Source organism: Phaenicophaeus curvirostris, chromosome 22 (assembly GCF_032191515.1).
Source record: "Phaenicophaeus curvirostris isolate KB17595 chromosome 22, BPBGC_Pcur_1.0, whole genome shotgun sequence".
Classification (NCBI taxonomy): domain Eukaryota; kingdom Metazoa; phylum Chordata; class Aves; order Cuculiformes; family Cuculidae; genus Phaenicophaeus; species Phaenicophaeus curvirostris.
The window spans coordinates 697,312-712,801 of NC_091413.1; the positions used below are offsets into that span (position 1 = coordinate 697,312).

The following is a 15,490-nucleotide window of genomic DNA, read 5'->3' on the forward strand; positions in this document are numbered from 1 at the left end:
GAGATGCCACTTGCCAGCAGAAGACCAGCACACTCGCTTGGTTGGCATTTTCCCTGCAGAAGAGACATGCGGGATGAGGAGTGGAAACCTGTATTTTTGGGGTGGGGAGCAGGATACCAGCGGCGAGGGGGCTCTCCGGGTAGCGGGGATGAGGCTCCTGAGCTCCCTCACCTCAAGACCAGGGTGTCTGTACCTCGGGACCAGGGCTCCCACAGCTCCCACACCCCGGGATGGAGCTCTGGCTGCTCCCACACCCCGGTTTGGGGCTCCTGTACCCCGGGATGTTGCTCCAGCAGCTCCCTCACCCCAGGATGGGGCTCTTACACCCCGGGCCGGGGCTTCTACACCTCGGGATGGAGCTCCCGCAGCATCCACACCCCGGACCGGGGCTCCCGCACCTTTCCCGCAGCAGAGGGGTGCGGGGCTGGGGGGGCTGCGCCTTTCCAAGCACAGAGTAAAGCTGCATCCTATTCCCGGGGCTCTTGAGGAGCTCGGTCCTGGTCTCGGCAGGCGCTGAGCGGTGCGGGAGCCGCCGCTCCCGGGATGCGGGGAGGAGCGGGGAGTCGCCGGTTAAACGCGGTGTCCTGGGCAGCCAAAAAAGCCCCGCGCGGAGCGGATCCATCCCCATCCCCTGCGCCTATCGCTGCGCGGAGCGGAGGAGCCGCGCTCCGCTCCATCTCCATCCCCATCTCCATCCTCTACCCCAGCACGGAGCTGGGGTCCCCGCACATCCCCACCCTTGCCCCCATCGCTGCGCGGAGCGGAGGAGCCGCGCTCAGTCCCTGTCGCTGCGCGAAGCGGACCATCCCCTGCTCCTAACGCTGCGCGGAGCGGAGGAGCCGCGCTCCGCTCCATCCCCATTTCCATCCCCATCCCCTACCCCAGCGCGGAGCTGGGGTCCCCGCACATCCCCACCCTTGCTCCCATCGCTGCGCGGAGCGGAGGAGCCGCGCTCAGCCCCATCCTTTGCCCCCATCACTGCGCGGAGCGGAGGAGCCGCGCTCCGCTCCATCCCCATCCGCTGCCCCATCGCGGAGCGGGGGCGCCCCGCAGCTCCCCCCTCCCCGCGGAGGAGCCGCCCCCCGCCCGGGGCCGCGCTCCGCCCCCGCCTCCTCCCCTCGCAACTTCTCGGATCTGCCCCCCCCCCCCCCCCCCCCCCCTTTCCGCCCCCGCCCCGCGGGTGCGCGCGGAGCCGCGGAGCGCGCCAGCCCAGCGCAGCCCGAGCGCAGCGCTCGCCCCGCTCCCCCCGCTCCGTCCCCCCCGCGTGGGGCCCGCGGGGCAGCGCCGGCATGGAGCGCTGAGGCGCTGAGCCCCGCGCCGCGCCGGGACGGGCGGGCCGGGAGTCGGGACGATGTGGATGCGGCGGCTCCCGGGAAGCAGGTAGGGCCGGGGCGGCGACCCCCGCGGGGCCGGGGGGGTCAGCTTGGGGTGGGGGTGGGGGGCAGCGACGGTCCCTGCTCCGCGCTGCCTCCTCCCCTGCCCGGGGAGAGAGGACTGGGGCTGCTCCCCCTGAGCCCGGTGCCTCCGTCCCTTGCCGGGTGCCTCCATCCCTGCCCGGGGCTGCTTCCTACTCGCCGGGTGCCTCCATCCCTGCCCGGGGCTGCTCTCCCTTCGCCCGGTGCCTCCATCCCTGTCTGAGGATGCTCCCCCCTCGCCCCAGAGCTGCTCCCCGCCTCGCCCGGTGCCTCCATCGCTCGCCCGGGGCTGCTCCCTCCTCGCCGGGTGCCTCCATCGCTCGCCCGGGGCTGCTCCCTCCTCGCCGGGTGCCTCCATCCCTGTCTGGGGCCGCTCCCCCCTCGCCCCAGAGCTGCTCCCCTCCTCGCCCGGTGCCTCCATCGCTCTCCTGGGGCTGCTCCCCTCCTCGCCCGGTGCCTCCATCCCTGTCTGGGGCTGCTCCCCCCTCGCCCGGTGCCTCCATCCCTGCCCGGTGCCTCCATCCCTGCCCGGTGCCTCCATCCCTGCCCGGTGCCGCTCCCCTCGCTCGGTTCTCCCCGCACGACGCCGGGAAGGGTCCCCCCCGCGCCGCCCCGGGGTGCTGGGGGGATGGGGGGGTGTCCGGGACCGGGGAAAGGAGGGGCGGGCAGGCAGAAGGATGGATGGATGGATGGATGTGGTTTGGGAGCTTAATCCAGGATCGTAAAGCGGAGGAGAGGGAGGCAAAGTGTTATGTAACGCGTTTTCATTACCGCTGCGAAGTCATCGGAGCCCGAATCTTGTTATTTCCACGGCTCCGTGTGCGGAGAACCCCCCTTCCCCACCCGCTGTCCGCCGGCCCCGAGAGCCACGGGGGAATATCTCGTTTTCCATCTTTTGTTCCTATCTTGCTGGAATGCATTTAAAGTAGCAGCGTGCGAAGCAAGCGAGACCATAGGGAAAAACTACCCTGCCGTGCGGTGCGTGAGCCCTTCCCCTGCCCCCCAACCCGTCTAGGGGTTTGCAAAGTCCTGGCTCGGGTCTGGGAGCGGTTTGTGTGGGGCAGGGGCCAGAGCCTGCTGCTTGCCCCCCGCCTCCATCCCCGCGTCCTGCTCTGGGGGTTCTGTCCTGGTGCTGCAGTCAGGGGGTCCCCAGGGGATGGTCTCGCACCCCCAGCTCACACCAAGCCCTGTGGCTGCTCCATGGGGAGCAGGGAGGGGTGTTCTGGAAGCTGCGGGGCGAGTGGGTGGATGCAGCCCCTCTGCCAACCCCCCCGGCGGCTGGGGGGCCATGAGCCCCCTCTGCGCCCCACACGGTGCACCCACCATTCTTGGGGTGCTTCAGGCAGGGCCCCCCAAACACTGTGGGAGCTGCACGCAGGATGCGAGCGAAGCAAGAGGCCTTTGTCCATCGCCCTTCGGAGTCGCTGGAGGCTTCGTCTCTGTGCCTGAGCTCTGGATGGAGTCCTGGAGGGTGAAACTTGAATGGAGGTTTTGTCTGTGCTCGGCTCCTGTTTGACACTCGTGTGTGCAGCGGGTTCCAGGTGCACGTGGCGAGCGAGGTCCCGGTGTCCCCTGGCCTTGTCTGCTGCCCCCAGCCCCGACACACGCGCCTTGGTGCTGTCGCCTGCGACGCCCGTCGAGCCGCCGAGGATGCTCTGCTGCGCGCTGGGACCAACGGCATCTTGGGGAGCCTGCAGGGTGTAGTGACCTCAGGGATTACTCCTAGGGAAAGCACCCGAGATGTTTTTCAGGGTGCCTGGTGTCTGGATCTGTTCCGTGGCGGCTAAGAAGCCCGGTGGAGCCCGAGGGCCGTTTCCCGAGGCTGGAGGCAGCTGGAGCCAGTAATCTTGGAAACGGAGGACGCCCTCTGCTTTTTTATTTTTGAGAAGAGTATAGCAATGAAAACAGGAGCCTTCCAGTCGCTTCTTGCCTCGGTTCGCCTTGCAAATTTCTTTGCTGTGTCTCCTGGATCCTCAGCGTCGAGCTGTCCTCTCTGCTCCCTTGTCAGCTTCCAGTCCCTCCCTGTTTTATTTTTAATAAGAGATAACTTTACTGCTAACCTTGCCTGCTGCTCTCGCTTCTCTCTACCTCTGATTGCTTCTGGCTTTATTTCTGACATTTCCCATGTCATTTCCCCTCGTTTTCTTGAAGACTGCTAGAAAAATAGCTCCAAGAGAAGCAACAGACCTTTCCAGCGCCCGCTTCACCCCGCGCAGTCGCTGCCTGGAGCTGCTGCCTGGCACGGGGAGATGGTACCTTATTGCACCTTTCAACTCCGATTCCTTTCGCCCGGAGTGGCAGCAGCTTCGTGACCTTGCAGACGAGCTTTGCTCTGAAGCCGAGGAGGGCAAGACCTGCAAACCCGCATCGCTCTGAATTACTCTGCTTTTGCTACTGTGAAGGGGAGCTTGCTGCTCCCCGGGTTCTGAGCGTGGCCGGGTGTGCGGCGCGGGCTCTCGGAGCCCCTGTGAGGTCTCAGGGATGCTCCAGATCCAGCCCCTGTGAGGTCCCAGGGATGCTCCAGATCCAGCCCCTGTGAGGTCCCAGGGATGCTCCAGATCCAGCCCCTGTGAGGTCCCAGGGATGCTCCAGATCCGTGCGGTGAAGGGCAAAGGGGATTTGGGAGTGGACGGCAGCTACTCTGTGAGTGTGCACCCACATACGTGTGCGTGCGCGTGCGTCAGTGCCGGTACGCCAGCAGCGAGCCGTCTGCCTCGCTCTGGCTGAGGACTTCCCTTCCATAGCCACAAATAGAACATTTTAAACTGTATGCCACGTTTTTTTTACAGCGTTAAGCGCCGGCGTGATTTGCAGTATGAGTAAAAAAACAGTTTGCGATTTCTTCTCGATTGTATAAAACAACTCATTAAAAGCATACGTCCCTGCGCATTGGCACCGAGGAAACTTTATGGGCCTTGCAGTCACTGCCAAAGCAAACATCTTCCATGAATTTTGCTCATCAAGTTCACGCTGTCAAATGTAGATTCAGCCGCTCGTCAAAGATGCAAGCCTTGCAGTCTGGGACGTAATGAGAGCAGCGAGCGGTGGGAGTTAATGGCCTCCACCGAGGTCCTTACTCATCCCGCATCCGCGCAGGGGCTGAGCTGGCTGCTCCCAGGTGGATTGATTGCCGCCGAAATTCATCTGGTGTCACCGGGGATGATACTTAACGGCTACAATAATGCTCGAATAAACTGCGCTTTGATGCAGCGGTTCGTACTGTCTAACGGGCAGCAATTTCGCAGATGAGGCAGGGAGCGGTGCTGGTCTTTAGCAGCCCCACAGCATCAATAATTGTTGGAATAACGCTGGAGCTGTTGTGGGATGATGGATGGGAGCTGTGGCAGTGGTGGAGCTTGCCCGGGATGCTTTGGGGGTCACCTCGTGTCACCGGCTGCCCCCTCACCTTCGGCACGCGGGATGTGGGAGCTGCCAGCTCCAGGTGTTGGAGCGCAGCAGCCTGGGTTTGCTTTATGTAACCGTCATCTGCTGGGAATAAGGAGCTGCTAATGCCCCTTCAAAGCCCAGCCTGTAAATGGGAATAGTGGCCAGGTGGAGGCCAGCTCTGCTGGTGGCCCGATAACCTTGTTCCTGCCTCTCCTCGGTCCAGCCCGTGCAGTGAGTTCTTGCTTATTTACATTTGTACCTGCGTGTGTGCACACAGGGCAGCGGTGAGCTCCGAGAGCCGCTCTGTAGGGTGTGAATAATCCATATGACATCCGACAGGTCTGAGGTTCATTATGGAAATGTATGCATGCTTAAGCCTTTAAATATAGCTAATAGGAGAAGGGCTGGGAGGGAAGATTATGGGAATCAATATGCGGAACCCGAGGAGCGGGAGCTGCTTCGCCCCAGGTTGCAGTACCTGTTATTCTTGTTGAGGGCTGGTGATGGCGAGGTGGGTTATAGTAGTTCGAGCCCAATGGAGTCTGGGTTTGAGATCAAAACTCTTCCGGTGGGATAATTCCCAGAAGCCTAGTGTGTTGGGTGGGATCAGTGGGGAGGATGGAGCAGCTTTGTTGTTTTTTTCACCCCCTTGATGAAAATAAGGGGGTTTCCTTCCATCTGTCTGTCCTGCCATCCATCCTTTCTTCCCACACTGGATGGTGCTGCTGGGAGGGGGCTCCACAGCCAAGCCCAGAGGCCCAGTGGCCGCCACGGCTCTTCTGGGGATGCTCTTGCTGCTGCAGCTCGGGCCCTTCTTCCCATGGGTACCCGGCTTTCATCAGAGAGAATTCTTTCACTGTGATAATGTAAAATTCTGGACCTGACCTGCCTCCTTAAAGATGGAATTTGAGATGATATGAATATTTCCTGTGGCTCTTTTTACCAGGACCCGCACCTACAGACTTTGATAGCTTACATAATTTCCTGTGATGGAGATGTACTTCATCTAATTTCACTTTGAAATGCATTGATTAAATCAGAACTGCTGGGAGATTTAAACTGAGTCTCTGTGGCCTGAACTTAACTGTGGGAGGTTTACCTGCCTTCATCCTTCAACATTAATTTGGTTTTATGAGGATTCCTCACGAAATGAGGTTTTGCCTGCCACTGAATTGCTGCAGCTTTCTGGGTTTATCGGCTCCTTTCTCTGGCCTCGGTGGCTCTGCGAGTAGAAGCGGCTCTAAAGCCCTTTTTCAGGGCTGTGTTGGGTGCCTCTGCGTGGAGCCACGTGGGGACCGATGTGCGTTGCTGACGAGGCTTTGTGTCTCTGCGGTTGTGGGTGGCAGGGCTGGGCGATGCTGCAGTCCGGGGCTGGGGTGCAGGATGGAGACCTGCAGCCGTAACCCTGAGTGCAGGAGGATGTGTCCTCTCATCAGTGCTGAGTGATTCAGCCTTTCTGGTACCAAGCAACAGTGATAAAAGGAAAAAAAAAATCTGGCTTGGCTGGAGATGGATGAGCAGTTGCATGGAAATAAGCAGGGATGGGAACAGCGAGCACTGAGCACCCCAGTGCAGAAGGCTGAAGCACCCACCAGGGACTCACCTGAGGGTGTGTGTCCCCAGCAAAGCCTTTGAGTGTTGCACTGGTTTTCTGTCCCAGACCCCTGTCTGTCCTTGGGCCAGCATCCCACCAACATTCAAGAGCAGAGGCTCCCCCAGCCCTCAGCCTTTGCTGGTTCTCCTGGTGAAACCAAATGGACTTCAAACCCTCCAAAACATATTACAAATAGGCCAAGTTGGAGGGGGCTTAGAGCCCCCTGATCCACTGGGAGGCATCCCTGTCCATGGCAAGGGGTTGGAGCTGGATGGGCTTTAAGGTCCCTTCTAACTCAAATCGTTCTAGTGTTCTGTGATTCTACAAAATAAATCATTCATAAAGTGTTCATTTTCAGCTCTGATCTGCAAAATGTCTCATTGTGACTTGGAAATGACGCGTAGGTAGGAGGTATGCTCTAACATGTGATGATTTTTGTTTAAATTTGCTCTGAAGGTCTTTCTCAGCAGCTCCTCTTTTCTGGGAGTGGTGTTGCGTCCCCAGTGGTGCTGTGTCCCTTGTGCCGGTGCCTGCTGGTGCATCCCAGGGACTGATGCTGCTGTGCACTCCAGCAGCATCCAGGCTGCTCAGTCCTGCCTGGTGCAGAAGCTGCTCCTGGTGCTGCATCTCGCAGGAAGCCCTGGCTGGAGCGGGTAACGAAAGCACCTTGCTGGTTCCTGCTGGCAGTGAGGAGAAGCAGAGCCTCAGCTGCAAATCTGCTCTTAGGCCCAGGTGAAGCTGTTGGTGGGATGGAGGTTCCGAGGTGGGATTGATGAAGGTTTCCTCTGCCTGGCTGGGTTGCAAGTGCTGCAAACTCTGCCGGCGTCTGAATAAAGGCTGAGTAAAAGCTGCTTCAAGAGCTACCCCCACTCTGGGAGCAGCGACATATGTCCTGCAAGAGAAATGCAAGTCTGGACCCTTGTGGTGGGACAACTGGAGCTTGCTGGAGTGTGAGACGGTGGGGACAGGCGGAGAGGGGTGACCGTGTGCCTCAGGACACCGGCAGAGCAGCAGGCACCGTGCAAGAGACTGCGCTGTTCCACAGAGGAAAGAGAATTTGTGGAGTTAAGCTGCGACCTCACTGGGATTGGACACTCTCATCCATAAGGGACTTGTGACACCCACTCCAGCCATAGATGTTCAAGAGAATCCCCTTGTGATACCTGCTCCAGCTGCGGATGTTCAGGAGAATCTTCTTGCGATGCCCACTCCAGCCATGGGATGGATGCTCCAGAGAATTGCCCTTGTGATGCTCACTCCAGCTGTGGGATATCTGGGACAATCTCCTTGCGATGCCCACTCCAGCCGTGGTTTACGGTCCTACAAATAGGAAATGTGGCCGTGGAATGCTGTCTCGGTATCTGTGTGAAGCTTTAGTGGCTCGGTGTGCTCGTTGCTCAGGGCACGGCATTTGAGGCTCCGTCAATAAGAGCGTATGATGCTAATTGGTCATTCAGGTTAAAGACATGACAAGGTCAGAGCAGAGAGCCTGGGTTTCCCTTCCCCCTGGGACTTCCCTGCCTGGCGAGCCATCCCTGCCGCATGCGCAGCTTCCTCGGGGACACGTTCTGCTAATTGCTGGAGTCCCTTGCGTGACCCTAGCCCTGCTCCTGGTGCTTGCGATAGCATCTCTGCCTCCGTCTGCAGGACTCGAGTAATGAAGCGTCAGTTAATTGACATGGATTAGGACATCCACTCAAGTACCCACTGAAACGTGGGAGATTGATGCCAGGAGCCACGTGGCCACCGTTCACACCAGAAGTGTGGTCAGGCTCTGCCTCTCCCCAGCCGAGGCTGAAGCTTGGCTGAGCCCATGGTGTTATACAACGAGATGCTGCCATTTCGGATGCTGGCAAGTGTGGAGCTCCCGAGAAGCATAAACTAATTTTCTACTTCCATTGGTTTTCTTATTAAGTTTTCTTTGGGAGGATTGAGGGCTCATCTTCTTGTTTCCTGGCTTTGTTGGAGACTCTACTCCTTTAGCGTGTTCCAAAGCGAAATATTCAGACTCTTTTCTGGGTTCCCATCACAGCGACAGGAAAAATTGATGTTGGATGGATGAGGAAGGAAACGTTTCTTATGGGCAGTTCCTTGGGGATGTTCTGTTCAGGTGTCCAGTGGGCAGGGATGTGATGCCGTGTTCTTCCCTTTCATCCTTCCAGAGGTCTGGACGCGTGCAGCATGAGGCTGCTGCCGTGTGGACCCCGTGCCGAGGGCATTTGTGGGAAGCTGCGATACTGTGGGAGATGCTATATATTGCAGAGGCTCACAAAAAGCAGCGAGGGATGCGGGAGCTCTCCTTTTGCTGCCGATCGCCTCTGGAGATAACGCTCGGAAAAGTTTAATCGCTCCCGCAAAGGGGATTTGTTAATGAGATGCAAAGCCCAGTGGTATCTGACTCATTGGCAATTAGGCTCCGTTGGGTGTGTGCCCACAACGCGCGACGTGTTTTCCAGGCGCTCGGAGCCTCTGGTGACTCATGTTCACCTTGATCTGGCAGCGTTTCGCTCTCGCTGGAGCGGGAGAGCCTGCGAGCTGCCCCGATGCTCTCTGTGTGTGTGTGATGAGGTGGCCGTGGCGGGGAGAATCGCTCTCCTCCGTGGAAAATAAATTGTTCAGTGCTAAAAGGGGATTTAAACCTCTGTAGGAAAGGATCAAGAGGCTGTGCCCCAGATTTCATTTTGGCTATTTTGGTTTGTCTTTTTTCTCCCTCGCTTTGGGCTGTTCTCTTTTCTCCGTGCGGCGTGTCCCGCCGTGGGGTGTCCGTCCCCTGGGAGCGCAGGGGCTGCAGCCTCGGCCGGGCGATGCCGTGCCCTGCCTGTGCTCCCCTCCCTCGTGCCCCAGCTCCGCTGCCTTTCCTTTCTCCAGGCATTTCTATTGATGTTTCACACTTCCAAAGAGCGCTCTGCTGCTTCTGTTTTTCTTTTGTATTGCATTTCTTGCTCCATAAAAGCCATCTGGCTGTCTGCTTTTAGAGCCTTTGCTTCTCTCATCTTCTCCATTTCTGTAGGAGTTACTGGATCTGTTTAAACCCCTCACGCTTTCCCCGTGTTCGTTCCCGTGTGCAGCCGCTGTGGTTCCAGGGCAGGGAGTGCATCCTGTGCTGCAGGGATTTCCCAGGCAAGAGCCAGGTTTACATCTCTGTTACTCCAGTGGAATCAAGACCTGGGATGGTGGGGTGCCCCGGGGGACCACAGGGATGGTTCAGTAGTGGACAAGTATGGTTGGACCCGATGATCTCAAAGATCTTTTCCAACCAAACGACTCTACGAGTCTATGATTTTCCTGTTGAGTGTTTTCCCCAGTGTAGTATTTCTCATTGGTGCGGATGCCACTGTGGACTCCAATGTGCAGCTCCTGTGAAGCTGTGTTGCAATGGACCCATTTTAATTATTTCGTTTCAAAGCTCATTAAGCTGCTACTTTATACGTACTGAGCTAACTTATCTTATTTTTTTGATCAAAGCATTTCCTTTGTACGTTGTAATGACACACTTGAGCACGTTAATTTAGAAAATAAGATAAGCGCTTGGGTTATTCACCAGTGGAGCGGTGAGGTTAAAGGGCGATGCAAGCAGCAGCTCGTACCGTGGTCTTCCTCAGGGTTGAAATGATCGCTGTCTCTTAAAATCACCTTGCCCTCGTGGATATGGGCTTCAGAGAGAGGAGGAAAATCCCTCCTAAGGCTCTTGCTCCAGCCTGGGATCAGGTGGGATTATCACAATCCTGGTGTTTGCTTGGCTCCCGGTGGGGAGAGCCCCGTTCCTCCTGTCCCGTCCCGCGGTGCTTGGGCTTTGATCCCACTCGTTCTCCCTGGTCCCAGCGTTTGGTCAGAGCCTTCAGAAACCTTTGTCCACACTGCGATTTACAGGGGCTGGGCATGTGGCAAAGGAATAAAATCCATGAGCAAAGCAGGGAAAGGAGCAACTCCTTCATTTGTGGCTGCGGGGGAAGCGCTGCTCTGCCTGTATCCGTGTCAGGGAGCTGCTAAACCCAACGGCTGTCCTTGCTTGTCCGTACGGCTTTAGGGATGATCTCTAAGCTCCTGGGTTTAGGGCCCTCGTACGTCTGGGGCCGAACCTTCCCTTCTGCAAACTGGTTTTACACGTCTTTGGTACAAGGGGGAGGTGTTCCCCACTTTGAAGTGGTGATGGGAGAAGCAGCGCAGTCCCACAGAGACCTCCCAGGAGGTCTGAGGCGGTAAAGACTGAGATGTGGTGCACATAAGGTGATGGAACACGTGCGGAGGTTTGGATAGAAGCTAAAATAAGGGAGAAAACCACAAATTTCCTTAGGTTTATGGGATTTTTGAAAAATATCACCAAGAATGTAGCTTGAAGCCATGACTCTTTGACAAGATTTTTGGTGGATTTGGAAGTCTGAGAGAAACTTCCCAGTAAGTTGTGTCTGAACTGAAGCTCTGGCTGCTGCCTGGTCCTCAGCGCTGGCGCAGAGTTCGGGGGGGACAAGTGAAATAAGTGGGCGACAGGTGCAGGTTTGGGCTGGGAAGCCAGCGCTTACAAACCCCCTTTATCCAGCGGGACAAAAGCCGAGTGTTATTTCCGACGGTTTGATGAAATGCCCCACTGTCCGGCCCTGCCACGCTAAATGCACACAGTGTTTGCCGGCTGGGTTGGCGGGGCGCTGGCGGCGGGGGAGGCCATGCTGTGCCTGCTGGGGAGGATGCTCCAGTGGTACCCGGGGCTGCAGGGGCTCAGCCTTCTCCCCTGGCGAGGGAGGATGCTCCAGTGGTACCCGGGGCTGCAGGGGCTCAGCCTTCTCCCCTGGCCAGGAAGGATGATCCGGTGGTACCTGGAGCTGCAGGGGCTCAGCTTTCTCCCTTGGCAAGGGAGGATACTCCAACAGTACCCAGGGCTGCAGAGTCTGAGTCTTTCTCCCCAGACAGGCAGGATGCTCTAGCGGTACCCAAGGCTGGAGGGGCTGAGCCATCCCCTCTCGCTGCGGTGTATGCTCTAGTGGTACCTGGGGTTTCAGGGACTAAGCTGTGCCCCCTGGCCAGGGAGGATGCTCTAGTGGCACCCGGGGCTGCAGGGGCCAAGTCGTCCCTCCCTTTCAAGTGCATAGGTTGGTTTGTTGCCCGGTGGGGGCAGGAGGCAGCGTGACTGCCGTGTCCTGCCTGCAGCACATGGATGAGCAGCGCAGGCAGCTCGCGACATCTGGCAGGTGAAACCACAGCCTGCTGGGTCTTCCTGGGAGTGCTAGACCATGCATGGAGCTCCTTCTGCCAGAGCAGCGGTGGGGGAATCGCCGATCACCCGTTCTGCACAAGAATTTGCTGAAGGCATTTGTCTTTAGGTGCACGCTGACTTCTGGGCTTCCCGCTCCTGGTGCTTTTCAAGTTCTTTCTGAAAAAATCCCACAGGATCAGGGAAAATGCTCCACAGCAGATGGGCCCTTTCAGAGCAAGTTGAACTAGGCTGGCAATCCTGGATGATGTTTGCCAGCTCGCTGTGTTAGCTGAGCTCCTGCAGTCATCCTCAGGCCAGCTGCAGGTGCTGAGCACCCCTTAGTCCTGTTGGCATCCTTTAGAATCTCTGGATTTCATTTGGGACTGAACTTGAAACCCAGGGTTAAGGGTTGACTTGGCTTTGACAGTGATCAGGCACGTGGAGCAACCCTGCGTTTGCCTTTGGAGCAACCCCACCTGAGCACTTTCTGTCTGTTTTCTCCTTTCCCTTTCCCACATTCCTCTACAAAACCATGGGATGTGCCGGAGGGTCCTGTGCTGGTGGGCTCCAGCCCTGGGCTGCTGCCCTTGGGGCTTTGCCCTTTCTCTGCCTCTAGCGAAGGACGGGACCGAAGGCGCCAGCAGCCGGGGCCGCGGCTCTTCTGCACCAGAGCTGCTCCCTGACAGCCTTGGCAGGGTCTGCGCCTACCGCATCAGCATATTGGCGGTACCGCTGGGTATTAATTATGCCTTCCGCACTCGCGGCTATTCAAATGTTAAAATTGTTTAGTTGCAGCTGGGTGAGCTCGAGACAGAAGCAGAAAAGCCGTGTGCGAGCAGCTCCCCTCCACCGTGGCCGCTCCCTTCGTCTCTGTGGGATGTGACTCCCCAAGACAGGGACCAGTCCGGCTGCCTTCGCCCTGGGGAGGAACCGCTGCTCCCCAGCCCCAGACAAGCTCTTTCTGCCCCATTTTGCCAGGGAAATGGGTGCTGATTGCCTGGCCGCGAAAGCGCGGTGGTGAGGATTGAGCCTATTTCACCCTCTGCTGATTCCCCTCCATGATAAATCCCGGCCCCGGTGCTGCGGGAAGCAGTATCGGTTTAATTACTTGTGGGGAGAAGGGGAAGAGCAGAGGAACTTAGGACTTGTTTTAAATATCACTTTTATTAGCAGGTAATCCTGAAGCTCAGTTCTGTAATATAGACAGGTAGTGATGTGGCACATTTAATTTACCCATGTGCTACTGTGTGTCAGCTTTTGTGCCTTAATTCCCAGTCCCGGCTTTAAAGAGCTTGGCCAGCCGTGTTTTCTCAGTTTTATAATCATCTTTGAAGGAGTTGTGGCTGCAGACAGCACAGGGAATAGTTTATTCCCAGTTCCTGTTGGGTCTGGATACATAGGAACTGGTCCTGGAGCAAAGGAACTGATTCTGGAGCAAAATGTGGCTTAGGAGAGAGGTGCCTGGATCAACAGTGCCCATGGTCCTGTGCCTGCGCTGCCTGGGGGAGCAGGCACAGGGTGGGATGTGGTGGGCGGTGTGCTGGGTGGCCCACGGGGTCTTCTGATCCCACAGCGTAACTTGCCATATGCTTTTTGGCACTGCTCGGTGCCACCTTTCCCTGGGAATGTGCCGCTTCCTCCCAGCCCCGGCAAGCATCCTGTCCTGGCCCAGAGTGTGGTGGTGATGCTCTTATTTCCATGGCGATGGCTGGTGGTGTCACAGCAGAGGACAGCTGCGGCGCTGCAGGGATAGGGAGGGAGCGGGGCAGGCGCCGGGTCTGCAGTCCCCACCTTGGCAAGGACATGCGATTGTGGGCCAAGTATCTGCCACCGCTGCCGGAACGTTCCCCTCTTTCCCTTGCTCCAGCGTGAAAGTCACCCACCAGGATGCAGCGGCCTCGTTCTTTCTCCGCATGGAGCCAGAGAGTTCCTGCAAACACTCTTGTAGCGTGTCACGCACCGAACGCCTTTGTAGGACACGCAGCCGCGCGGCCAAGGATGCTTTCCTAGAGGATGGTACCCGCTTTCCTGCCGTGCCCTGCAACGGGCAAGCAAACATCACCTCAGCCCTCCTGCCACGGCTCCCGCGTGCACTCCAGGTGTTTGCCAGGATGTTTTTGTCTCTGTCTCGCTCGGTGGCTGGATATGAAATGCTCAGAGTTCGTAAATCATCACAACAAGGACATAACCTTGATTCCCCATGCACTACCAATAGATTACCTAACAGGAGGCATGAAATGGAAGAATGGCTCCATTTGTATAATTCTGCATTAAAAATCAGCCTATTCTGCATTTAGTGCTGCTTGTGAAGTGCCTCCACAGTCAGAGGAGAAAGGGGCCGATGCTGGAGAGCCAACGAGTACTGTATGAAAGGGCTGCAAATAGGCATCCCTGGCTGGGGCTCACGCTGGAACGAGCCTTTGGAGGCTGCGGGGAAGCGGGTTCTTTGCAAACGGTTTGCAAGCTGCTGACGGTTTGTGTTTTGCAGTTTGTCAGAGCCGCTCGGTGGCCGTGATCGCAGTTAATTGCTTGGACAGATTATGAACTCGAGGATTTCTGGGGGCACAGCGGTCGCCTGGGTTTGCAGCCGCTGGATTAACCCGCATCCCGCCTGCAGCATCTGGGCTTGTTGGTGCTGCCGCCTTCCTCCAAAGGTCCCTGGGACAGGGATGGAGGCATTTCCCTCCTGCTCCATGCACCTCCTCTTGTGCCTCGCCATGCTGGGTGTTCCTGCTTTCCCTTCCTGCATGTGTGCAAGTGCCAGTGGCCGATTTACGAGGCAACATTGCAAAGTGGCATTGGTTTTTGCAGCCTTCAGAGCTCCATGAATTAAAACCCCAGGCATTGTAGCGAGGCGACAGCTTCTCTGGAAGCTCTCGTTCTCACTGGGGCATGGCAGGCTGGGCGTGAGAAGTAGCCTGGCACAGGGGTGAAGTGGCACTGAGCCGAGGACCCAGCACTGATGCGCTGCCAGACCTGGGCTCGGGGCATCTCGCTCCCATTGTGCTGCCAGACCTCGCACACCCACAGCCGCCTCCACCCTGAGAGGGCTCACGCGGCTGCCTCTGTGGACAGAAATGCAAAATAACGTGTGTGGGAGGTGAGGGAACAGGGGTTTTACTCCATTTGTCCTGAGTGCTCTCCTCTTTTGTCTGTGCATTGTTTTTCCTGTGGGTTTCTGACCCACTCCCATCCTGTATTGCTGCGCCCACACATGCAGCTCTGTTTCAAAAGCACTAAGAAACCCTCAGTACTCCTTATTGATTTGGAAACACCGTGTAATTGAGGCTTCTTGCACGTGCTTGAGTCGCAGCGGCGATGCGGGAGCCGTGGCTGCGGAACGGCAGCCCTGGGGCCAGGGGCTGATGCCGAAGGGGCTGCGGTTTTGGGTTCTTGGCCAGGATGCAGTCAAGGGGGATCAGGGCTGCCATTCCAAGCCTGGTACTTACCATGGTTATAAAGCAATCCCGGAGCAGAGATAATCTTGCATTTTCAGCTCTGCCGTAATCCAAGAGCACTAATTGCAAAGCGTTTCTCTCATGCGTGCGTGCTCCTCAGAACACTTGCGTGCTTCAACATGAGCCAGCAACATGTGCTCACAGCCCAGAAAGCCAACCGTGTCCTGGGATGCATCAAAAAGCAGAAAGAGGGAGGGTTCTGCCCCTCTGCTCCACTCTGGTGAGACCCCACCTGGACCCTGTGTCCAGTTCTGGAGTCCTCAGCACAGGAAGGACATGGAGCTTTTGGAGAGAGTCCAGAGGAGGCCATGGAGATGATCCCAGGGCTGGAGCACCTCCCGTATGAGGACAGGCTGAGAGTTGGGGTTGTTCAGCCTGGAGAGGAGAATGCTCTGGGGAGAACTTAGAGCAGCTTCCAGTATGGAAAGGGGCTCCAGGAAAACTGAGG

The 15,490-nt window shown here is 57.5% G+C and overlaps 1 protein-coding gene across 1 annotated transcript in view; it reads left to right on the forward strand.

Annotated features, from left to right (window-relative positions):
• Positions 1 to 1,270: 1,270 nt before the first annotated feature.
• AJAP1 (adherens junctions associated protein 1) overlaps positions 1,271 to 15,490 on the forward strand; it is a 38,798-nt gene continuing 24,578 nt past the window's right edge. Inside the window, exon 1 of the mRNA XM_069874615.1 lies at positions 1,271 to 1,380. Within this exon, the coding sequence (XP_069730716.1) occupies positions 1,352 to 1,380 (29 nt within the window). The 5' untranslated portion in view covers positions 1,271 to 1,351. The remainder of the gene's footprint in view (positions 1,381 to 15,490) is intronic.